The 24,750-nt window shown below is 40.9% G+C and overlaps 1 protein-coding gene across 3 annotated transcripts; it reads right to left on the bottom strand.

The window, feature by feature from the left end:
- Positions 1-547: 547 nt before the first annotated feature.
- Positions 548-22,586, bottom strand: slc6a4a (solute carrier family 6 member 4a). Of its 3 annotated transcripts, none has more exons than XM_085130302.1 (14): positions 15,638-22,586; positions 13,686-14,601; positions 12,401-12,535; positions 11,710-11,932; positions 10,456-10,594; positions 7,210-7,344; positions 6,953-7,056; positions 6,585-6,712; positions 6,323-6,435; positions 4,372-4,503; positions 3,856-3,955; positions 3,545-3,645; positions 3,176-3,343; positions 548-2,261 (listed from the first exon to the last, which is right to left on the bottom strand). In XM_085130302.1, the coding sequence occupies exons 2-14, from the start codon at positions 14,155-14,157 to the stop codon at positions 2,187-2,189; spliced, it is 2,025 nt and encodes a 674-aa protein (XP_084986428.1). In that variant the 5' UTR covers positions 14,158-14,601; positions 15,638-22,586; the 3' UTR covers positions 548-2,186. The 3 variants fall into 3 exon arrangements, with proteins under 3 accessions (XP_084986428.1, XP_084986427.1, XP_084986429.1); XM_085130301.1 differs by having other exon boundaries at positions 16,528-22,586; XM_085130303.1 differs by having other exon boundaries at positions 22,054-22,586.
- Between the last annotated feature and the right edge of the window lie 2,164 nt (positions 22,587-24,750).

The following is a 24,750-nucleotide window of genomic DNA, read 5'->3' as shown; positions in this document are numbered from 1 at the left end:
AAACTATCAAGGTGTTGCAAAGGCACAAAGTCCAGACATGAACTTTATTGAAATGGTGTGGCAGGATCTAAAGAGAACTGGGTACAAACAAATGCCCGCAAACCTCAATCAGCCGACGAAACACTATGAAGAAGACCGGACCAAATTTCCTCCGCAGAGATGAAGTTATACAGATAAAAATTTAAGTTATTGGGACGAAAGATCGTTACACACTATTGTGTTCAAACCCTCTGTTTTTGAGGGACAGCAAATAAAAAGAAAAATGTCTTAAATGGACAGTAGCCATAAAGGTAAAGGAAATAAAACTGTTTATTTCACATTTTAAATAGTGAATCATACAATTTTTTTTGAGGAAAATATCGTCCCCCAAAAAAACCCCAACTTTGAGTCTCCTGGACATCTCCATACCTCTGCCTTTCTGCTCTTCATAGTTGCCCTCGCCTATTCCTTAATAACCCTCTGCACTTCCTGATTGCTTGAATCCATCAAATTGTGAACAAGAATGGACAAACACAAAAACTTACAGATAACAAGATGACAGAGTTCATTGTTTAATTCCATATATCTTTATTATCTGTTATTTCCCATATATTTATTTGTATATATATATTTATATATATATATATATATACCTTTATTCTATACAGTTGTAGTCTCAATAGTCTTTTATTGACATACAAGGATCGCAGATAAGCTTGAGAGGTACAAGAGAGCGAGGCAAGAGGGAGTTTAATTTCTTCATAAGATGTTTTGGCATTTAACAAGACAACAGGAGCACGTCACAGACACCCACCCACACGCACACACACATTTGTAGCACAGGACACATACACACCACTGCATGCACACATAAAGGGGCTGAACACCTCTAACCCGTACAACATACTACCTGAGGTGTACACACACGTGCGCACACACATACACACGCGCACACATTCGCACGTCAACGGGAGAATGAGGAGGAGACAGGCATTCACAGGATTACATTAATACCAGACTGACTAGTAAATACACATGTACATGTACAGTACTCGCCATATTTTTAACTCCTGCTCCTACATACACACAGATACTCTCTGGAGCATGCATGCACGCACACACACACAGGCACACAGATTTTTTTGGTAGAAAGTAAATGGCAGTAACGCTGACTTTCAGACTGTGATACTGGTGATGGTATTAGCTCTGATCCATATTTGGCTTCTCTTACTGACAGTTACGCAGTATGACGGCAGAGCGCAGAGCGTGAGTGTAATTAAACAAAGACCATCGGCACTGAGTCTGGTAATGTGTGGTGAAAGATGCAACGACAGCACTGCTACATTGTAAAATAAACTTGTGTTATATTGCAGTTACAAGAATGAATACAAGTGGTTACTTTCCACTGGTTATTATAACAGTCTCTCTTTTACATGACCACACACAGTCACAAACGTACACATTCATACCACTACCAGACAGTGTTTCACAGTGTAGGAACCTCATTGCAGATCTGTCCTTCCGCCAAGATGCCACCAAATAAACACAGGCTGACAGTTAACACAACAAAACCACAACAATATTGAAACAGCTTTAGAAACAAGAACAGAACAGATATCATATATTTGGCTTCAGTAACAGATGTAAAAGATACCTGAATTTTGCTACATATTAGAATGCATAACTTAACAGCATTAAATAAAAATACAACCATTAACAGTCAGAGCAGAGTGGACTGTAATGTATTTATCTGGCCTTCGCTGACGGAGTTCATTGTACAGTATCTCCTGTTTGGGTTCATGTTTTACTGTCTACATCAAAGAAATTGTGTAATACTTATCACTTATTATATAAAATTACTGTTAGAGCTGGGTGACCTGAAGAAAAACCTGGTCACTGAGTGACTCTGGTGACCCCTTTTAGGTGGGACAGAAATGAGAAGGTGACCACAGAGATTCTGCGAAACTGAGAAAAAAAAAAAAACAGCACGAGGATCCGATCTGAACCAAGCTAGACATATCAACTAACGCCTGGCTTCATCTAACTCCGTTCAAATGTCTACATCTTGGTTGGAACGAGTGTAGGAGATGCACGAAAAGAGGCAAAGACGGTGAAAGGTAGCCCCCTTGTCCTGTAGTTTTGCAGTATGTCCAGAAGAGGGCACTCCAGGTAGGTAGAGTTGCACCTTTCTTTTGGTCAGGGTTTGGTCAGACTGCATTTGTGACAATAAAATCCCTGTGGCTGTCACCGCCGGGCACTGGAGTGATGCTTTTTAACAGACGCTGTGGATAAAGAGTAAAAAAGAGACAGAGAAGAAAAAAGACATATATGACATAGTGACATATAGAGTAAACAGAGCAGTTTTAGTAGTGACAATGGTATCATTATTAGTTACCCTGCCAAAAAACATCAAGAAGTATCTATTGGTAAAATATACACTGCTTGAATTAAGATCTTAAAAAGAGCATATTTGTCATATTGTTTTGTTCTGAAAAAATGTAGAAGAACACAAAACACCTTCGATTACTGATAAAACAGCCACCTGTTTTGTCACGTTTCACTTACACGCTCGCCATCTCCGTTCACATGTACACAAAAACATGACTTGTGATTGTGCACTCTGGCAGCAGAGTCAATACAGGGCGACAGGCAGGGACGGTCTGTCTAGCGGCCTCTTTGATGTCCTCCTCCCTTCTGTCAACCCCTCACACAGGGTTTAACAAGATTTTAATATCAGTGATGACGATAACGATGCAGACTTTTGCATTCGCTCTGCATTCACAATGCATAATGTGCATTACAAGGTGTTATGCAAAACACCTGGTATGTGTCTGGTGAACACAATTTGATGACTGATTTGTTTTTTGATGCTGCAGCGCTGCTGACGGACGGCGTCCGGTCACCTTTCAGTTACTGCAACATGACAGGCTACACATCCGCTGCAGGGTGTGTGTGTGCGCGTGTTTGGTCGCCTATTCTATTTGCTTTTTTTCTTGCTAATCTCTGGCCCGTGCCTCCACCTTGTTCCTTTGATCTCCAGTCATGTGTTCACAGGAGAGAGTAAAACTTGGCAGCACATGGAAAAGAAAAGGGCCAGAAGCAATCCTTTGTTGTTCCAGAAATATCAGTTGGTCAGGAGAGGAGACGGGATAGATGGAGAAAAACAGAGTTAGGAGAGAATTCAGAAATTCTGCACCTGTTTGAATGTGCCCTTAGCATTGAGCAGGTGGTAGACCATGTAGGAGGGCACACAGATGAATGACGACACCCCGATGCAGTAGCCCAGGACAGTGGTCCATGGTGGGTATTGGTACTCAAACAACCTGACCTCTGGAGGGAAGGCCAAGAAGCTGATGATGATGAACTGAGAAAGGGAACAAATCAGAGATCAGACATAATAAAATAATGAAATATCACAGTAAATCTGACCATCTGTCATGTCAGCTAAAAAGCAAATGACAGCTGCTAAAACTATTTTATCTGCAAGGGCTTACTCTTCAAACTGCTAATTCCAGCAACTAATACAACTTAGTGTAAGTGTGCAAATGCTGTGCATGACACTGACCAGCAGAAAGCAGGGGCAGATGGCCACCCAGCAGACCCTCCAGAAACAACCCGGGTAAAAACCAAGCATGACCTGCACGTCATTGCAGAAACGGTTGGTGCCTACATGACGCACACAGACACACAATACACCTCAGAGCCAAATATCAAGAGCGAACATCTGTCTCATTTCTTCTATGTGAACTGACAAGGCAGCTGTGCCACAAATGACGCTCAGAACTATACTTCACACTGTATTTTTATCACTTATTCACGCTGTGATTCTCATTAAAGTCACAAATTTCCACCATCGCCACAAAAATCACCACTCACCGTAGAACCAGGATACTGCAATGACTTCCAGCAGCACCACAGTGATGACTGCAGGGCCCGTAGCGTACTCCTCAAACAGCTTCACTACGTACGCTCCTCCCTGAGACACGACACGGACGAACAGGAGGACAGTTATTTCGGAAACGTTTTCTATGAATGACTTATGCAACTTGTGAAACCGTGTTCGTCTGCCAAGCCTAAGACAATGAGTGTTTAATTGAGCAGAAATCTGTGGTGGTCACTGTCTTACTTTAATGAGGGCTGGAGATACATGGATTACTGAGGCTGCTCTAATCTGATTTTCAGCAGATTGGTAACTGCGACACAATACGCTGCATAAAAACAGAGCAGCAAAATTCAAGCTTATTTTACCAGTGTGAGCAAGTTTTTATAATCTTATGATATATACTGAGTGAATTATGGAGACTGAATAATGAAATTTTAAAGCTTTAAATCTTTTGTTGGTAACTTGCATTCTCTTTTGACAGTAATGTGATTATTCCCAAATATACTTACATATGTAAGTGTAGAGAGAGCTCCAAGGTAACACACACACACGAGGCCAAAGACAAACCACTCTCGTCTCTTAACCAGCAAATGAGGGAACTCATCTAGCATAGCTGTGATTACTCCTTCCAAGCCTGCAAACTGGGGTCAAAAAGAAAAACATCAAGATGAGGAAAATGAAGTCAGGTGTGTTTGTTTGACCATGTTTTCAATACCTTTGTAAAGCACATTCTGATGGGTTTTATCTTAAAAAGCACTATATAAATAAACTTACTTACTAAGATGGGGCAGAAGGAAAAGAAAGTTAGGGCCGCTATATGTCATGCAGTGTTGGTCAAGTTACTTGAAAAAAGTAATCAGTAACTAATTACTGATTACTTCCCCCAAAAAGTAATCCAGTTACTTTACTGATTACTTATTTTCAAAAGTAATTAATTACTTAGTTACTTTTTAAAAACACAATTTACAACCTGAATAGGTGATAAAGCGATAGATCTTTCAGCCCAATTCTACTTTTTCTACATAATCCATCATACAAAATGTAATCAAATGGAAAAGTATCTTTTTTTAACTTGTTTTATCAGTTTTAACCTTTTAACTTTATGCATCAAGCAAAAATAAAATTATATGCACCATTCTCTGACTTGAAGAAATTAGTTTAACATTTAAACCTATTTTCTGCACATTCCAACACATAAAATAAAATATTTTTTGTGTTTACACTCAGTCTTTCAAATAGATGCAAGTAAAACACAGCAGAAAATAAATAAAGTCAAAGACTAGTGGTCCTGTTGCTCTATTTTCACCTGTAAAGCAGGAGTGGGCTAGGCGGAGGTTTACCCTGGTGCAGGTGTGCCGCGGTCAGTTGAAGAATCCACGAGTTTCTCTGTTAATTTCCCATTATGTCGTTGCGCACTCGGTGCTTGTTTGGGGGGGTTTTTTCGCTGTAAAAAGAAGTTTTCTTCCCACGCACAACGGACACTAATGTTTTTGTCACTTTTTATGGAATCAAACTCAAAGTAAGGTCAGTACTTCCACGCTTTAAACGCTGCGCGCTCATACTCTCTCCCCCACTCCATATATTATCCATTGTTGATCTGCACACAGCTGTTGTCATGAACGGCGCACTCGCTTATGTCACTGTCATGAGACATTCTCGCAAAAAAAAATCACGGTTTTAGTAACGCAGTAACGCAGCGTTCCTACGGGAAAGTAACGGTAATCTAATTACCGTTTTTGCAATAGTAATCCCTTACTTTACTAGTTACTTGAAAAAAGTAATCAGATTAACGCGTTACTGCCCATCTCTGATGTCATGTATGTGAAAATTTCACATCTGTGTTATGTGCTGTTTCTCTCATCTTGCAAATGCTGCAAAGATACACAGCTTTGCTTCTGGACTTGGTGTTGAACTGCTCCAACTCGAGGTCATGTACACCGACATATTTTGCAGTAATATCCTCAGTCATAAAATCAAACAGCATAGCATCCCCGTTGAAGGTTCTACAGTGATTATCAGCTCGTGATAAGAGCTTACGGATCTCTCCACCTGGCTGCCTCCGAGCAGATAAACAAAGGTTTATGGAGACGAGACCATCACACAACAGTGATATGAAACTCCTATCACTTTGTTTTCACTGAATGTTATTCAAAATTGAACACAGAGGACAAATAATGCCCAGTGCTTTGAAGGAGAAATGAGCACAACTGTGAAATCACAGTCAAACAAAAAGAGGCATTCCCCTTTATAAGAAGACAAATATGAAACGTGCCCAAGAACTGGGAGTTAGGCAACAAGTGAATATTTTAGATTAAAAATTAAATGGTAAATGGCCTGTATTTGTATAGCGCTTTAATAGTCCCTAAGGACCTCAAAGCGCTTTACACATCCAGTCATCCACCCATTCACACACACATTCACACACTGGTGAATACTAAAATGAGTCATCGGCAAACTAACCGTGCTATCCAGACCCAACATGATGATCATGAGGAAGAAGATGATGGCAAAGAAGGTGGCAGCAGGCATGTTTGCTATGGCTTCTGCATAAATGATGAACAACAGACTGGGACCTAGAGAAAAAAAGTGAGACCTGGTATTTATATGCCATCCAAACTTCCACCAACAAACATCGGAGATTCAGTCGTTTATTCTGAATAAATTTCCAACAAATTCAGTTTGGAGAAAGAACTTCTTGCAGTGTGTTGGTGCGGGGCCCGACCTGCATCCTTTGCCACAGCGTCCACATTCTGTTGCCTCATCTCAGCCATGTAGCCCAGCACAGTAAAGATGACAAAGCCAGACAGAAAGCTCGTCAGACAGTTAACCGAGCTGGTGACCAACGCATCTCTGACAGAGGAAACAAGTGTTTAGCAGAAAGATTACAAAGTTAAAACGCCTGCGCAAAGGATTTAACCTTCTGGTAATTTCATCAATAAAGATATGTCAATATTCATGGTGACATATATGTTAAATAAAGGATTTGAGAGATAAAACATTTCTGCTGAACTTCAGTAAACACAGAGTAGCATTTTGACATTAAGCAAACAGATGTCACTGATTTATGAACTCATTAACAAAAGTTTTTACTTGTAGCAGTTGTTGTGAAACGGGTTGTAGCTGGCAAAGGCAAGGAGCACGCCAAATCCCGGACCCAGAGAGAAGAAGATCTGAGCTGCTGCATCAATCCAGACCTTTGAGAGAGTGAGAGGTAAAGTGATGACAAATAATGATGGGGTGAAGGACACGCGTTTAGAAATGATTGAGGAATGAGAGAAAGAGGGCAGGATCTGAGCTCGCTACATATGTTGATGATGGACCTTGTCACACTGAACCAACAGACTCACAGTAGTGGAAAGCAGCTTCTCCCAGTCAGGTTTGAGATAGAAGACGACCCCCCTCCAGGCCCCTGGCAGGGTGGCCCCACGGATGAGCAAGATCAGGAGGACCAAATAGGGAAAGGTAGCAGTCACCCAAACTACCTAATACAGAAAGCAAAGAACCTTTTTTACTCTAATTTTAATAAACCTTTATATGCTTAAAAAAGTGTTTCTGTGGTCCACTCTGCGTTCACTGACTACGTTACTGTACGATAGATAGTAGTAGACAGCATTAGCCACACTGCTGACAGCAGCGGACGAGCGAGCTACAGCTGACAGCAGCTAGCGGGCAAGCTGCTGCTGCCCAGGATCCCTGGGGTTTGACTCGCTAGACCGCTAGTGACCGCTGGTTGCTGCTACGGCCTGCACCTTCAGGCAATGTTCAGTGTTCTCCCCTGTCGATCGGATCTGATGCTATGCTCTTTGGGCAGCTGTCACCCTTCCTGGCCATTGAAGGGGCTTTGCACCTGGCCCTGTTTTGCCCTAGAATGAAGTCCTGGAGGACATGCTAGCAGCAAACTAAACCGCTTAGACTATAGTGGTTATAGGCTGTGGGACATCTGTACTGGAGATGATTATTATCTGGTTTTCAACCTAACCCTAGGCTTCTGGCTGTATGTGAAACACCAGCAGATTAGACACCCGCATAGAGTACTTCCTAAAATGGATATGATTAGAATCTGGGCCGCTTCAACTGGTGCTGATATAATGTTGTTTCTGTGACTTGGCTATCCAAAGCTATACTGGATAAAGACGTGGCAGTTGACCGTTCCAGAAAAGGCACCTAAGCAATTTGAAATCTTGGCCTTAACTATTAATCTGTTCTATCAGTCCATGACAGTTGTTGGCTGCTATCGGCTTCCATCTGCTTACCTTAATCCCAAATCCCCAGATAAATCTTCTCTTATAGACCCTTTATTTATACAATGTGCCACAGAAGTATTCCACATTGGAAGTTTTTGCCAAGGACCTGAGTGATCACTGCATAGTTGGTGCTGTGAGAAACACCAAAATCTCATGCTCCAAGCCCCACATCATCACGAAAAGAAATTCAAAGCTTTTCAGTGAGCAAGCTTTTCTTCACAATTTATTCAGTTTTAACTGGGGTCGTATTACAATGACTGACATTGGCAATTTAGCTTGGAAATATTTCCAAGAGAGTTTTATCTATTTTGTGGACAAACATGCCCCTTTTTGCCAGGTCAGGCCCTGGTTCAATTCGGAACGGGCTGGCCTCCTACATGAGAGAAACCAGGCCTGGGCAGCTGCGAGAAAATCCGGATCCGATGATGATTGGCTATGTTTTTGTCAGCTGCGTAATCAGTTTACAGTTTTCTGCCTCCATCAGGAAGCGTACTTTCTGACTTTAACCACTGACAGTATAATCGACCCTAGGAGGTTTTGGCAAACTATAAAGTCTCTCCCTGCCAGCTCTCATTCCTCAGAGCTACCTCTTCACTTAATTATTGACTTCATTCCTGTGTCAGACAAAACTGAAATGCTCAATTTTTTTAACAAACACTTTGTTGCTTCTTGTTCTTTGTTTAGCACAGTATCTGATGGTAAACCTCCTGCATACAACTCTGCTAGCAGATCGGTTACTAACACTCTTTTCTTTACACCTTTCATGGTAGAAGAGGTATGTAAGGCTTTGAAGAGCTGCGGCACCAAAAAATTGGCCGGTCCTGACAGTCTTTGCCCTTCTTCTTGCGCGTGGCAGCAAATATCATAGCTGAGCCAAGAACTACTGTGCAGCTCTTTTTATTGATCTATCAAAGGCTTTAGACACTGTTGACCATGGCATTTTAGGTCAGAGATTACTGGAAATAAGCCTTTCAGTCCGAGCAGTTGACTGGTTCTCCAATTATCTTTTGGACCATAAGCAGTGTGTGCAGCTTCCAGCTCTTCCAGTTTTTTAAAATGTCACTAATGGAGTACCTCAGGGTTCTGTCCGGGGGCCTATATTATTTACTATTTATGTCAACCGTGTTGCACAGAATCTAGATGCATCTGTTCGTTTTTATGCAGATGATACAATTATTTATTGCTGTGCTCGTACCATTGACATGGTTTTCAAACAATTACACCTAGCTTTTGATAGTATTCAGTCTCAGCTGGGTCAGCTCAGACTTAAACACAGAAAAAACCAAAGTCATGCTGTTGTCAAACAGAAAGAGGGTGCCGGCAGTACTTCCTTCTCTATCTGCTCAAGTCATTTCTATTGAATCTGTGGCCTCATACAAATACCTAGCTAGTGTGATTGATGAAAATCTTTTCTTCAAGCCACACATTGACCATCTATTAAAGAAACTGAGGTTCTTTTTCAGAAACAGATCATGTTTCTCTTTCATGGCAAGGAAAAGCCTTGTTGCTGCCACTTTTTTACCCTTCCTGGATTATGGTGGCATAATTTATATGAATGCCTCTGCTCACTCTTCATCTTTTGGATTCTGTCTATCATGGAGCACTAAGATTTATGACTGATTGTAAACCTTTAAAACACCACTGTACTGGTCCTCATTGGTCTTACCCAGTGATGTTCATTGGTATCATTTTATCAATGAATCTATTTCTAGTTTACTGCCCTATCAGAGTACATGTTACGTAAACAGTTTAGACCGGACATCATTACATTCACCGTTCCATCAGTTCGTACAGAGCTTGCGAAGAAGGCATTCTACTTTTCTGTCCCGTCTTCATGCAATACACTGCAGAAGGATTTGAAGCTCTCTTAATTGATTTCACTTGCAGATTTCAAACTTGTTTTTAATATGACTGTGCACATTAGACATATTTAACTTCTTTTTTAAAATATTATTGTTGCAATTTTAACATGTTTGTCTGGAGCAGGTCTCTCTTGTAAATGAGACACTGGGTCTTAATGGGACTACCTGTATAAGTAAAGGTTAAATAAAAAATAAAAACGTAGGATTTACAGTATAAATCTATTTCTACCAGTCTGTTTTACTCCTTTATCTGAACATAAGGGCACGAACTTTATGTCTAAAAATGGTCCTATATTGCCTTAGCTAGGTTCTGATATTCATTCCTTTCTAATCAACTTTTCCACACTCGATGATGAATATAATGAGGGTAAAGAGAGGACAGGATAACTGCTGTTTTTTTTCTCTGTCCATATGTCTCCATCCATCAATCCATCCATCTGCTCTAACTGACACCCCCCATCAGCCATGCAGGCACCCCTTCAGCTACCTTTCCAGACGTCTTGACTCCTTTCCAGATGCTGAAGTAAACAATGGTGAAGATGAAGAGCAGACATAAAGCCAGTTGCCAGCTGATAGAGCCCAACTCGTGCAGACCTGGGGAGAGATGGACCTGCAACACCTGCCGGCTGGAAGGAGAAAACAAGAAAGGGCGTTTGTGTTGAAAGTTGAGGTTGAATGAAATACAAAGAGGAGAGACAAGGAAGACATTTTATGCAGATGAATTGACACGAGAGGACAGGAGCTAAAAAGTAACTGAGTAGAGGTGAAGAAGTGTAGGAAGTGGAAGAGGAGGAGAGCAAGCAGGAAGGGAAGGGCATATTATGCAGAAGTAATGGATAAAACACAAAAACAATATGGGATTGGAGACAAGGGAATGTTGGAACATTAAGGAAAGCAGAGGAAAAGGAAAGAGCACGGAAAGAAGGAAATGTGATATGAGCGAACCAGCGAGAAAAGAAAGAAAACCATCAGTACGTAAGACAAGACTATTACTTTTCAAAAGGGTTTAGACAAACTTTATCGCAACTTTCTTAAAAAAAAAAAAAGGAGCCAGAAACAAACTGTAAGGTCAGTGTGTGGGCACAGGTTAAGCACCAGGAGCTCAAATAAAAAAAAACTGAGACATGAATTGTGCTAAAAAACAGGAAATTCTGGCGCCAGACTGAGTTGTGGAATCTGTTACTTTTAAACCTGCGTTAGGAAAAGTCAACTCTGTGTCAACCCTGAATCTGTCTCAGCAGTCGGACGCAGTGCTGATAAGACTGAGCCTGTTGACTGCACAGACCCAGAACAGTCAAGAATAACAGAGACATTGTTTTTCAAAAGACCCTGACTTAATCGCTGCAAAAACAGCACATCAAAACCTGGTTAACTCTTGGAGGACTTATATTTTATTACTGGCTAATACCAAGCATTACTTTTCTCTGATACTTTATATTTTCCCATAATCCAGTACTTCAAAAACTTGTTCTCTCACCTGCTCCTTCATACTTCTGTATTACTTATGCACTCATAAAGAATCTCCAATCAGTCATTCGTACTCAGAAATACTAATGAAGTCTCCCTGCACTGTTTTCACCACCAGTAAGGGAAGTGGGTTTTTAGGGGATGATGGTGGGGAATCTGTCCCGTACACCAGAACCAACCCTGGAATTGAAGTCATCCTCCCTTTCTTCACCTGACGTCTCCCTCCTGCGTAGAGCTCCCCCTATGCCACTACATCTGACTTACATGCACTTACGTATAGAACTCCTCGGCAGGGGACGTAGAGGTGTTGGACCAGGACACGTTGTGGTCTGAGGACATGTAGCGGTTACAGTTGGCTGTATTCCAGGGGTTGGTGCAGGTGGACCAAGGCAAAGTGGGCCGGAAAGATGACAGTAGGTAGTACAAGGCCCAGGCCATGATGGTGTTGTAGTAGAAGGCTACGTAGAGGGCTATGATACAGATGGCAAAGCCTATCCCTGGGTGAGTTGAAGCAAATAAATACATAAGTAACACCAGATCACTCACTGCCTACATCACTCACAGACATCAGTGGGTTGTTTTTTCAAGCTAATTCCGGTTCCCTTTGGGTGAGTGTGTGACATTTCCAAACAACGACAATTTACATACTATCAAATTTCTGAGCATCTGGCATTTGGCATTAAAATGTGACAATTTCCATAACAGAGAGTCAGAAAGTCTCACTAGAGGTACAGGAAACTAGGGAGGCTCTTCAAGGGTGGGGGGGGGGGGGGGGGGGGCAGGGAGGTTAAATGAGCTGTCTCTTGGACTTGGATGATTTGAAACTCCTTCTTCGTCTTTTTTTTTTGTTTTCCTACCTCTAACTTTCCTGTCCCTCTAAAGTTATCTTCCACGTTTCGTCCAAGCTGTTGCTTTTGACTTTCTCCCTCTAATCGGTTCTCTCTCTGCACACCCCTCCCTGTTACCTTTGAAGATGGGACAGATGTGTTTCCAGATGGAGATGCAGCCACTGCGATGAAACTGGCCGAGCGCTAGCTCCATGTAAAACAGAGGCACCCCTCCGAACACTGCCATCAACAGGTAGGGCAGCAAAAAGGCACCTGGACAGAGACGTTGGAGAAATTTGGGAGGGAGAATAAATGCGTGATAATGAACACATGTTGTGGGAAAACAGTAAGAAGCCAACTGCACTCAAGAGAAACTGAGCTCTTTCACACACCATTTAAGAACACTCTGTAAAAATCCTAAAAGGTGCCAAAGCTTATTATTTATATAGCTCAATCTATTCAAAAACAACACTGCTGTATTAGTTATTTTTGCTCAAATCCTATCATAAAGGATCTCGACGTTGATGTTGGCTTTGTTCTAAAATATGAAAGTAATAAAATTAAAGTCCTAACACAGATGAGCAGAAGAACATCAGGACAGCAGCCAGATCTCCGACTCTTCGGCTTTTGCAGGGTGTTTGATAACACATCGCTCTCTCCTTCTCGCTATCTGATTGTAAACTTATTTCCATGTGCACGTGTTGCATTTGTGTGTGTGGACGGGACGGTGCTTGTGCCTCTTTGTGACATGAAAGCAAAGATAAGGGCTGATTGAGCAGCTGCCTGCGAGACAGGTTATTAAGCAAGGAGAAAGACACTGAAAAAAACACAATTAATACTGTTGCCTCTATCAAGTGTGTCCCGAGTCTTCATCTCTGCCTCGCTCTGTGAGGCACACACACTCACACACAGAACACAGGAAATTGCAAAGGCTTTATTATTGCAAATTCAATAAAAAGAGAGGTTGTGTTTGCCGCCAGGATCGGCTAGTGAAAGAGCAGGGCAGACACAAGCGTGGACTTTGTGAAGACATACCTTTTTGTACCTCCGATTGCGCAAGAAATAAGCTACATCAAAGCATTTATCCATACACAACTTTGTTAATTGGGGCACTCCTTGTAAGCTATTAAAGCATTTATTGGGAAGTACCACAAATCATCCTAATCTAACTCAGTCTTTAATAACGGCAAAGCTCGAGAGCAGTCGACCGGCTTCAGCTGTTACATATAAAACACATAATGCGAATTACAGAATACACAGCAGTGAGTATGAAAGAGCCTTTTCTTCTGTCTAATCCTTCAAATCCTGTTTGCTTTAGCTTGGGATCTGACGTGTCATCTCTCTCTCCATTCCACCACACTTTATGTCTCATTCTCCCCCCTTTGACACGTTTCTCTCCTCCAAACACGTTTTGCTTCCTCACCTCCTCCGTTTTGGTAGCAGATGTATGGGAAGCGCCAGACATTTCCCAGGTCCACGGCGTAGCCAATCACAGACAGAAGGAAGTCCATCTTCTTGCTCCAGGTTTCTCTGGGCCTGTCCAAGCTTGTTTGCTGGACCATCAGAGTCCTTAGGCCTCCCAGAGGTGCTGAGGATCCAGTACCGCCTCCGGGTCCTGAGGCTGTACCCGCAGCGCAAGCTGCAGTTCCTGGGCCCTCCCTGGGGCTCTGAGGGGTGGATGTTGTGAAGCCATTGGACACCTGCTGGCCAGAGCCAGATGTCATGCTCTTGGGACCTCTGTCTGCAAGCCCATCAGCAAGCATAAGTCTGCCATTTTCACGCTGTGTCCCATCATCTTCTCCCCCCATGTCCTCTCTCTCCTTGTCCCTCTCTCCCTCATTCTCCCCTTTGTCCATTGTCAGCATGCTCGTCATCATCATATCTTTTGTCTCCATTGGATTGTGTTGATGTTCGTGTTGGCAAGGTAGTTAGGGGTGGAGAGAGATTCTCAGTGACAATGAAGGGAATGTGGTACTGCTGTCTGATATGGTGCCCATTAGTGGAAAAGAAGCTTTAGGAGAGGGGTGTAGTGAGAGTTTGGGACAAGACTGGGGAAGACTGTCCTTCTCATGCAGGTAAAGGAGATAAGGAACGGGAAATGAAAGCTAAAAGAAGAGAAAGGGGCCAGATTGAGGGGGTGTGTATGTGGGGAGAGGACTGAAATGTGTAAGGGTCTGTTGAGCAAGAGGGAATAAGAGCGGGCTGCAGGACAGACAGAGGAGGGTATACGAGAGGAGAGAGATGTGTTTGAACAGGATGTGGCTAGCAGAAAAGTTACAAGAATCTTGGATCTATTCCACAAACAGCTCGTCCTCTGAGGCCCACAGTGATGGTGCAAACTGCAACACACAGAGGGGAAACACACGGGTAAATCACAGGATAAGAGCTGATCTTTTTTTAATTACTTTGCAGTAAACCTAAATAAAAACAGAGCAGCCCTCAGGGCAGTTTGTTTTTTTTCTGGATGAGACAATGAAAACGAAAATGGCTGTAAACCTCCCCCCCCCCCCCCCCCCCCCCCCCAAAAAAAACAAAACAGGACAGAGTCTTGTCTTACATGATAATGAATAAGAGGATAAATCCTAAGAACATAGGAAACTGAGGGGTTTCTGCTGCGACATGTCGATTCACTTACTGGAGCCTTCTACTTCTGTTTCTCATTTTACGCTATCAGTTGCATAACGTGTTTTGATGCTTATCTGACCAAAGTAAACTGGGAAGAAATTAGAGAATCTAAATACCAGCGCCAGCAGCACATTTGAAGGCAGGAAATGCACACGAAAAAAGGGGGAAGAAAAAAAAAAGAAAAACAAAAGAGCATCTGTGGACATGCGCTAGAAAAGATGCCCTCTAATTTTCATAGCAACAACAAACACTGGGCAAAGATTCAACATCAGTCAGATACTCTAAGCTCAACAGGTTGTTCTTTGGTTGCTGTGGCGCTGAAATATGTTCAGCAGTTTTACAAGAAAATAAAGGTTAAGCTGAAAAACAAGACTTGCGCAGCATGAGAACCAACTTTTTATCTTTTTTCGAATGCAAATTCTATTTTTTAAAATTTACTCATGCAAAACCGAACTCGGGCAAATAAAACTAAACATGTAATTCAATCTCAAGGTGCAAACAGTTCTATAAATTCATCATAAACCACATCATAAAGTTCACATCTCCTAAAGCTGTTTTTTTTTTTTTGTCCTTTTTTTGTTTTGCAATAGAAATTAAATTCCGATTCGAATAATCCAAGATGCTTTCACATGAGCGATGGGTCAAACTATGACATCTGTTCAAAAGTGGATTAGTTTGTTTATAGTGTTAGCCCAATTAGTAATGAACTGTAAAATGTGGGAAGACACAATTTACATGGAATGCCATTACCTTAATGAACAACGAGTGTCCAGCAGTTGTACACGGCACGACATTCATTCCTCACCGACATCTGACTACCACACAACAAAGGACGCCGTCAACTACATGGACTCGAGCACAAAAAGAAACAATGGATCGCTTCCACTCCACTCAAACTTTTTTCTTCTCCTCTTGCAAACCACACTTTTAAATTCTAGAGAAAAAAAAACAAATTTCTTCATCACAATAACTTCCATGTGAATCCTCACCGGTGTTAAAGAAGTACTGCGTGTTCCTCGATTTTAAAAAACGCGATGGAAAATCTGTTTTTGACCTACGATGACATCATAGACGTGAGAATAAAATGAGACAAAAAAAATAAAAATTCTCCTCAGCTACACTTACCTCATAAAGACAACAAAATTGATCAGCTGTCACACAATCTCACAATAAGTGAAGGAAAACAATGGGAAAGGTCTCAATATAATGCTATTTTCTGGACTCTATGTGCAGACAAACTTCATCACCAGGGAACCCTCCCCCACCCCCCAAAAAACAAATAATAATGAAAAATACATGAAGACTCATTGTTAAAGACAAATCAACACTACAGACTGATACAGTGGTGCAAACTTTAAATTCACTGATCTCAACAGGAAATTATTTAATCTCTTGCCATTTCACAAAGTCATTTTTAATAAAGAAAGAGACAGTAAGATGACAACATCAAGATTTCAGCAATGATAGACTGAAAGAATGTGAGATGTGAGAAAAATACTAATGAGACATTATAAAACAACCCAAATTAAAACCAAAAACACTCTCTGCAGCAATCTTACTAACTTTTGAAGTAAAAGCACTACAAATCAAACCAAAAATCTAAAGTTATAGGTTGTACTCAACCCGCATGCATACGTTACCTTTAGAGACAACAGAAGAGGTCAAGAAGAACATGTGGCGCTTGAATCGTATGTGAAGAGCGGCAGCAACAACTTCTACCCAAAACTTAAAGAATCCCGTGGAATGGCAAAAACTTGCCAGAGAAACAGCGTGCCCTAGCACATCAGGACACCGTGTTTGCCCATTGAGCTCTCAAACCTCTCTCATTTTTCTCTCTCTCTTTCTCTCTCCCTCCCTTGTTGTCCCTCTCTCTCACTCACTCCACAACCAACCACACTTCCACACACACACACACTTCCACACATGCCTGGTTCAGAGAAGCACAGCCGTGCAGATGTATGCACAGATGGATACATGGATGCATGCAATCAGACAGAAGATAATAAAGAATCATTAGGCGAGCACAGACCTGCACATCACAGTATCAAGTTTTTGCTTTGATACACTGATAGTACAAACAGAAATGATGAACTGGAGCACAGATCCAACATGGTATGGTCATGGCAGAACTGTCATTAAAGCACAAACACAGCCACACCGTGCAGACAGGGGAAGTCCTACCCTCGAGTAGTTCTTCTGGCATTGTGGGGCTCTGTGTCGGGGTACGTCTTACCTGCACACATGCACACACACACCACCACCAACATACTACACTGGTAAAGCACTGCTGTGCTGCAGTGCTTTTACTCCCCCTCTTTCCACTTTTACTTTTAGATTTGCCAATCTAAAATGTCTTCTAGTTTTTTACTAAAGTTTCTAACGTGCACCTGCTCTGCAGAAATGCAGTCTTTGCTGCTCTGAGCCGGGTTGCATACATACAAGTTTTCCAACCAATTTGACTGCACAGTTGATCTCAAATACATTTCGCAAGGTACTGTCTTTCTGTCGAATGCTATATTTGATTCATTTACAAGCTGACTTCTGTGTGTTTAAAGTGCATTAGCAATCTTTGGAATTAAAAGCTTCACTTAAACACTGCTTGCTGCTCCGAGTCTCTGAGCAGCTGAATCATCTTGCTTACTGTACTTGGTGCAAGGCTGTGGTAGTCCAACTGTGTTCTCTGTACCTATACTCCCCCAGGTTATTGCTGCAGCTTAAGCATTTTTGCTTACTTGAGCAAGAGTTCAAAAGTATTAAATACTCTCATTAAAGCTGCTTTACATATCAAGTTAGGGTGTGAGAAACAGAAACTGGCAGACCCCATAACAACCGGTGTTCAGTAACACATCTTATATATAAAATAAAAAAATATTGGCTCTGCAATACTGTTATGTCAACATGTAAGTGCATTTCCAGCCTGCCTGGGTGGTGTGTGGGTGAACGGGGGCACATAAATCTGAGGGCTTATGAGATGATTAAGTAAAGAATAAAAACAAAGTTATGTTATCGTCAGAAATAACGAATATTTTAGTTTGTTGTTTCTCTGTTATTTGAATGAAACCATCTGAGAACTTATTTATCTTTAACAAATTTTTAAATATGCTTTTATTTTTGATATTAAATAAAATAAAAGTCGGGATTGTAAGAAATGCATTAAATGTCATGTTCACACGCAGTGCAGACAGACACAAGCACAAGCATGCACAAACACTTTCTCACGCACACCCATGCTGTATAAACCATATCTGCACTCGCACAGCTGAGGTTGAGCAATATGTGTTATTTAAGTGTTAACTAAATAATTATATGATAATGCAAAGTCTCCACTCCCGGTGAACCATATGTAAGTTAATAAGTAGGTTTTGTTTTTTGATTTTTTTCCCCAAGAATCCCAAAGAGGGTCTCAGAGTATCTCTTACTCTAAAACAACTCAAAGCTTTTGGGCTCTGTGCCAGCTTCTAACAGCCTATAGTCTGGACCTTAGTCGACAGGAATGTTTGAGTAAAAATAACGTGCAGTATGCTTTGGCAACTCTCAGGGGGTTTCCTGAATAATTTTGGACTCTAGACTGTAGAACACAGTCAACACTATTAGCCAACCTTCCTTTTGTTCAGCTTTTAATCTGAACGGAAAATACCTGACAGAAATGAACAATCAGATTGGACCCAACAGCCAGTTTTTCTGACTAACTTAATTTATTAGAAATGAATAGCTAGGTAAAGACAAAATTACCTTTGACTATATTTTTGCACGGTGGACTAGTGCCACTATCTGGCTGACATCAGGTTGGGCTGGAGCCCATCCCAGCTATCATAGGACAAAAGGCAGAAAGCAGCCCGGACAGGTCACCAGTCTATCACAGACAGACAACCATCCACATATGGCCAATTCAGAGTCACCAATCAACCTAATGTGCATGTCTTTGGACTGTGAAGAGAACCCACACAGCAGCAGGCAGATAAAGCCGGACAGTAGATTTGAACTTAGGATCAATGTGCTACTCACTGATTTGTGAGAAGCCAATATCCTGCTGTATATCAACCTAGCTTAAATATTGATGTATATTATCCATCTGTCAGTTATAGTGCATATTTTAAGCATTATCTCTTCATAGTATATTTGGCACAATAAAAGATCTTCCAAAATAATCTAAGTTGAGAGACACGGGTTAAAATAAATATTATATTTAGGACAGTTATTCGTAACATTTGTCTTGCATCAACCCAGAAACCCACTGAACACATGGTGTCACAGTTTTGCCGATTTGACATGAAGGCAAATAAAACACAATCTGATAGCTGTACATAATGAAAATAACATAGCACAGCTCAGTATTAATATGCATAACAAAGCCTGTTACTTCCTGACAGAAGATGTTGCAGTAATAAAGGGTAAAAGAAGACGATAGCACAGAAAGAAAGGGGGGGAAAGTCCTGTGAAATTATACTTTCGATTTGGTGTTTACTTAACCAAAAAGAATAGTTTAAGTTTGTAAAAATAAAAAAGATAAGACAAAAAGATGAGAAAGAAAATGTCAGAGAAACTTATTATTTGGGCTTTGAAGAAATCTGCTTTTTCAACATTATTTTCCCATTGAATAAGAGACAAAAACACTAAAAAATAATTCATGAATCTTAATGAAGTCCTTTTGTTTGTACCGTTTTATGTTTTTTTAAGCTCTGTGAGAGTAGGCCATAGTTCCTGACATCACACCAACTTTAGTCCTGGCTAACTGAAAAATAAACAGTGCAGGCAGGAATGGGAGGCAAAAACCATTCAGTGCTGCACAAACAATTTAACTAGAATGTGGGACCTTTTGTAGTCATACTCCCAGGAGAAAAACAGGTTTTTTATTTTTCAGATTGATGTGCGACCTGATAAGCAGATGTGCAAACACAAATTAAGCGGCTTTACTTCCTTTAAGGTTTCAGTGTTTATAGGGGTGACTGGGCTTTGCTTTCATTTTTGTTGTACTTCTTCTTCTTATTGCAAAACAAAGAAACCAGTTTAATTCACAACCCCCTGGCTTGATTTGGCTGCTTTTTGGCTGCATCAACACATTTTCTATCCTGGTCTGTACCTCTGACCTCCTCTGTGTTTGAGTTTAATTTGGAAATCGCAATCCAAGTCATCCAATAAAGTAACAAGTGGTAATCTAGGAGCCGAGAGATTACGCATTAAGAAGAATACGTCAGACACAAGCACAATGAACACTGGTACAGCGAGTGAGAAATTTGGATTTAGCCCTTCAGTGACACCTGTTCAAATATAAAAACGGACAGAACTGCAGCTTTTTCAACAGCAGACACATTTTCATAAGAAAATCATAACCTTATTATTGTGCTCTCTCTTGAAATCACAGAGTGATTATACATATATGTGCTTTTAACTGAATACTCCTAACCCTCCTCATAAGCTCTAATACAATTTTCAAAACACAGAAATGTAGTCGGACTGCTCAACCTAAATTTTAGCCAATAACAGTCCATCTAAATACTTGTTGCTGTGCTACGATGAAAACGAAGTGCTTGCTGACAATAACTTATGAAAAAGTGTTGAATACGATCAGGTCAAGACATCAACTATACTTTTAGTCAGCTGTGCCAAAAGCATCAATTAATACAGCAATTTAATGATATTGATACGTCAATGGAAACAATGTCTTACAGTGACATAATAATAGAATAATATAAAGGTGAAAAGTACAAAAGCGGCCCTTGGAATGGTGCATCACAGCCTGTAGTCACAATGCCACAGGTTAAATTCCAGCTGGGACACAGGTTACAAACTCTGTCACTCCCTCACACTTTCCTAACTGAGTCTTCAGTGTGATTTAGTTTCACAAATGAAGTAAGATAATAAATAATAATATCAGGTTTATAAGACAAAGATAAATGTTGTCACTAGGAAACAAAGGCTCTATTGACTACTAGACGACCTGCCAAATAAACACTTTGCCAGCACAACTTAGGAGCTTGACCTCTTACTTCGACCTCAAGTGGTGACATAAGCTCTCCTTGGTTAAGCGGCATGGCCACTAAAACAAAAGGCAGTCCTACAGGTGTCCAAAGACAGATTACCAGCTAGGTAATAACAGCAAATTCTGCTACAAGCATTATGAAGTTATACTATTAAAATAAACACGAAAATACAGTCTGAAATAGCTAGCAATGAAACTAAAAGAGACAAAAAATATATTCTAATTATTTTCTGGTTTATGATGGTGAAATATATATATTTGTACAATGGGTTAAATAAATGAAGTTCAGTTCATAATTTGACTCTCCTTAGAAATGTCCTGGTGACATTGAACACAGCATCTTTGAAATGTTGCAGATATTTTCCAGGAAGGCTGAAAAAAAATGACCACCTCATTATTTATTTGATTAGCAATTATTAGGCTAAAGGCCATCCACCCTAGATATTCATTACTGCTATGAAATGATGTTGAAACCCAACTATCTGCAAGCACTCATTCCTATTTCCCTTGAAACCACAACAGTGAGATTCAACTAAAACTTGGCAGAGTTATAATCTGTGGGCAGTTGATGTTTGTGTTAATTATTTGGGGATTTTCTCAAAACTGAGCAGCTTAATGTCCTCGAGGGAACATCGAGAGCTGACCTGTTGAACAACGCCACACATTACCATTGGAGAGGTTACAGCCACATCATTCTTTATTCTGTATTACAAAACACCTGCCACGAAGATTGAGAGCATAAAATAGAGAAGAATGCAAGAGGTGCTAAAAATCATCGAGAAGCTTTGATTTGGCGTGCATCGCACTTTTCGTTGAAATATGAACCCATTACTGATAATTACTTCCATATTCATTAATCCAAAAACTGAAAGTTTGTCGCAAATCTGGCAGCTTCGAAAAGTACAAATCCACATAAAAGAGATTAATAACAGAGATGAGGATGAACCCTTGATATCAGAGGCCCCAAAAGGAAATTAAACTACTCCCATCCAACGCTTACATAAAAATACAAAAAACACCTCTCATCTCCTAAATCCCTGCTGGTGTTGCTGAACATTTACACACATGCACCAGGCTTATGTAAAGATCTCACACACTCGCTGGATATGAATTTACAGCTGAGGACTGATTACAGTAAATCGCATGATGAACCTGCTGGTGAGGAGTCCAGACAGAGTAGTCTTACCTTGATATTGTTAGCAGGACAGCGCGCGTTGCCCGTGGAGCATCTGGTCATCTGGACCCCCAAGACGTCGCCGCCGACCAACGCGGTCTGAACCCAATCACACAAATCACACATGCCTGGGCTTACAGCGGGCCGCGTTCTGCTCCGCCTGGATTTAAGACACAAACACTCGAGCATGCAAATGTCCGCTCACACCCAAACACACGCTGAGCTTTAGAAAAGGATACTTGACCCTAATCCAGCACTCCTTGGTGCATATTTATAAGGGTCAAAGAGGAATGAGAGAGGAGCGCGTGCACATTAATTATGCTGCATATGTAAAAAGAAAAAAAAGCAACATGATGAAACACCAACATTATGAAGTGAGTGTGTGAGAGAGATTTTTTTAATGTCCCAGGCTGTCTGTGCCCTGGTCTAACTAACCCATTTACGGCCACCTGCAACCTATCCTGCCAAATGGACCAGTGCCAGGTACAGTAGTACAGTCAGTCTACATGGCCTTTATTGTGTGTGACAGACATGAAATGAAGGAGATAAAAGGAGGCATCCTGAGCAGAGAGGGAAAACAGTCACAGACATGTTGATATTAAATTATAATCACTGTGTCCTCGTTCCTTCTGTCTCACCAACTCTCACACACACAAACTCTCCTTCTTGTTAAAGGCCGGTGTTGAACGTCATTCCAATCAGCATCAGCTGAAGTACTAGGTTAATCCTCACGGCATGCAAACCACACACAGGCGTGCACACATACTGTTGAAGAAATGTGAGGCAGTAATGAGACCGGTTGTGCGATGACCATTCCTGTATGGTTCAGCGATGGGCTAATTCTTCCTGTCAGACACAAACGGCAGTATGTGGAAACTATCATAAGACTAATTTTGATGTCAGGACTTTTAAGCCTGGGTGCACAGGTTCATAAGTTCATAGGCTTGCTTTGTAACACCGTACGAGAAGAGAACTTTTGAGAGAGGCAACAGGTTGCAAAAGAGGAAAGCACTGACATCAAATGGCCATTAACCTCAACAGCGCAAAAACAGAAAGTTAAAAAAAAATCCTTAGATTACTTGTTTAGATGTAGGCTGTTAGCTCATGTCTTTACAAAGAAACCTAGAAGACACTGTAGAAAATGTAGAGCAAACAAAAACAGAAATGTCCTGACATGAACTACAGCTTTTAGGATAAAAGCAGCTCCTCACTTCACTTCACACAAACTGGCTGGTTTATTTAATTCATTCCATTTACCATATACTGTTTATGGTAAATTGACTGGTACTAATATAGTTAAAGCTTTTCTGCTTTAACCATTTAAGTACATGTCTTATAGTACGTCTGAAGGACTGGTTTTATGTACATACCAGTCCATTTAACACTAATAGTAAATGGAATACACCACTCTGTATTGAAAGTACTCGGGCAGGTCCATTTACCATTAATAGTAAATATTCTGATGCTTATATAATAAGAGTTTTCCTACAAAAACTATACAAATACCAGTCTTATAGTACTTGTATGCACTCTGACTGCCATTAGACACTGGGGTGTTTTTCCTGGAGTCATTGTCAGACCCTACACTGGTGCAAAGGACTAGCCTGCCATTTTTTCATTTGTCTTGAAAAAATGGCAGGCTTTGAATTCAGCTCTCCGTAGGGTGATAATTTTCATTTCCAATAAATGATGAGACATGCTCTCATGCCTAAAACATACCCAGTTGATATCAGTATAGATCCAGCATGATTTCTTTCCCACATTCAGACTTGATGTGTTCTTTTCACTTTTTTGAGCAGTGTGTCTAAGTAATCGTGCATTTACTGTTAAAGGTAAATGGACTGGCATTCAAAGGATGCTGTAGCCTATCACGCACTCTCATACCAGCATTTTTTTTTCTCTATATCTAAGCGCTTGAGCAAACATATCCGATGCTGCTTCTGGGCTTCACTATTTTTGCCCAAGGATACTTCAACACGCTGGAGTAGGGAATAGATCCACCACTGAGACACACAGGTGTGTTACTTATCAACAAACTATGACGTCAGAGTACAGTGCGTTTCCTGCTAATAAAATCCACCCAACTCGACAACAGTAACACTTTCGCTGTAATACATGAAAGGAGGAAATAACTAACACTGAGTTCAAAAGTTGAAAGCAATGGCCAAGTTTGCAAACGAACCCTCTTGTGACCCCTATGAAATACTCAGCTGGTTTATGTGTCGCAACAATAAACAACAGTTTTGGCGCTTATTTACTGCGGTCATTTGACTAGTTCACACAAGAACAATAACAGCTAGCTCGTTAGCATAGGTGTGACAATATAAGCTATAAACTAATAAAAAAAAAAAATCAGCCTTTGGATGATAACCCACTATTATAAACGCAAAGTCTACATTGAAAATGACACAAACCTTAATTTGTCTTCATAAAACTGTTGTGCTGAGTGTTGAAATCTTTTACTATCAATATCTCCCATCAAAAGCTACAGTACTCTTCTCCAGGAGATAAAACAAGTTACCTGTTGAACCTTGAAGCCTGCTGATTCGTGATAGGCTGTTTGATGTCCCGACGCCCAGATTAACCAATGAAAAATGCTTCACTTTAAAACAAAAAACACACACACACACAAAAAAAAACACTTTGGTACAAGGGGGTCTATTTACTGTCACACTTAACCAGTTCTGCATTCAAATACCTCTGCATAGG

This window comes from Neolamprologus multifasciatus, chromosome 14, assembly GCF_963576455.1.
Source record: "Neolamprologus multifasciatus chromosome 14, fNeoMul1.2, whole genome shotgun sequence".
In the NCBI taxonomy this organism is placed as follows: domain Eukaryota; kingdom Metazoa; phylum Chordata; class Actinopteri; order Cichliformes; family Cichlidae; genus Neolamprologus; species Neolamprologus multifasciatus.
This window is presented reverse-complemented; position numbering and strand designations above follow the sequence as displayed.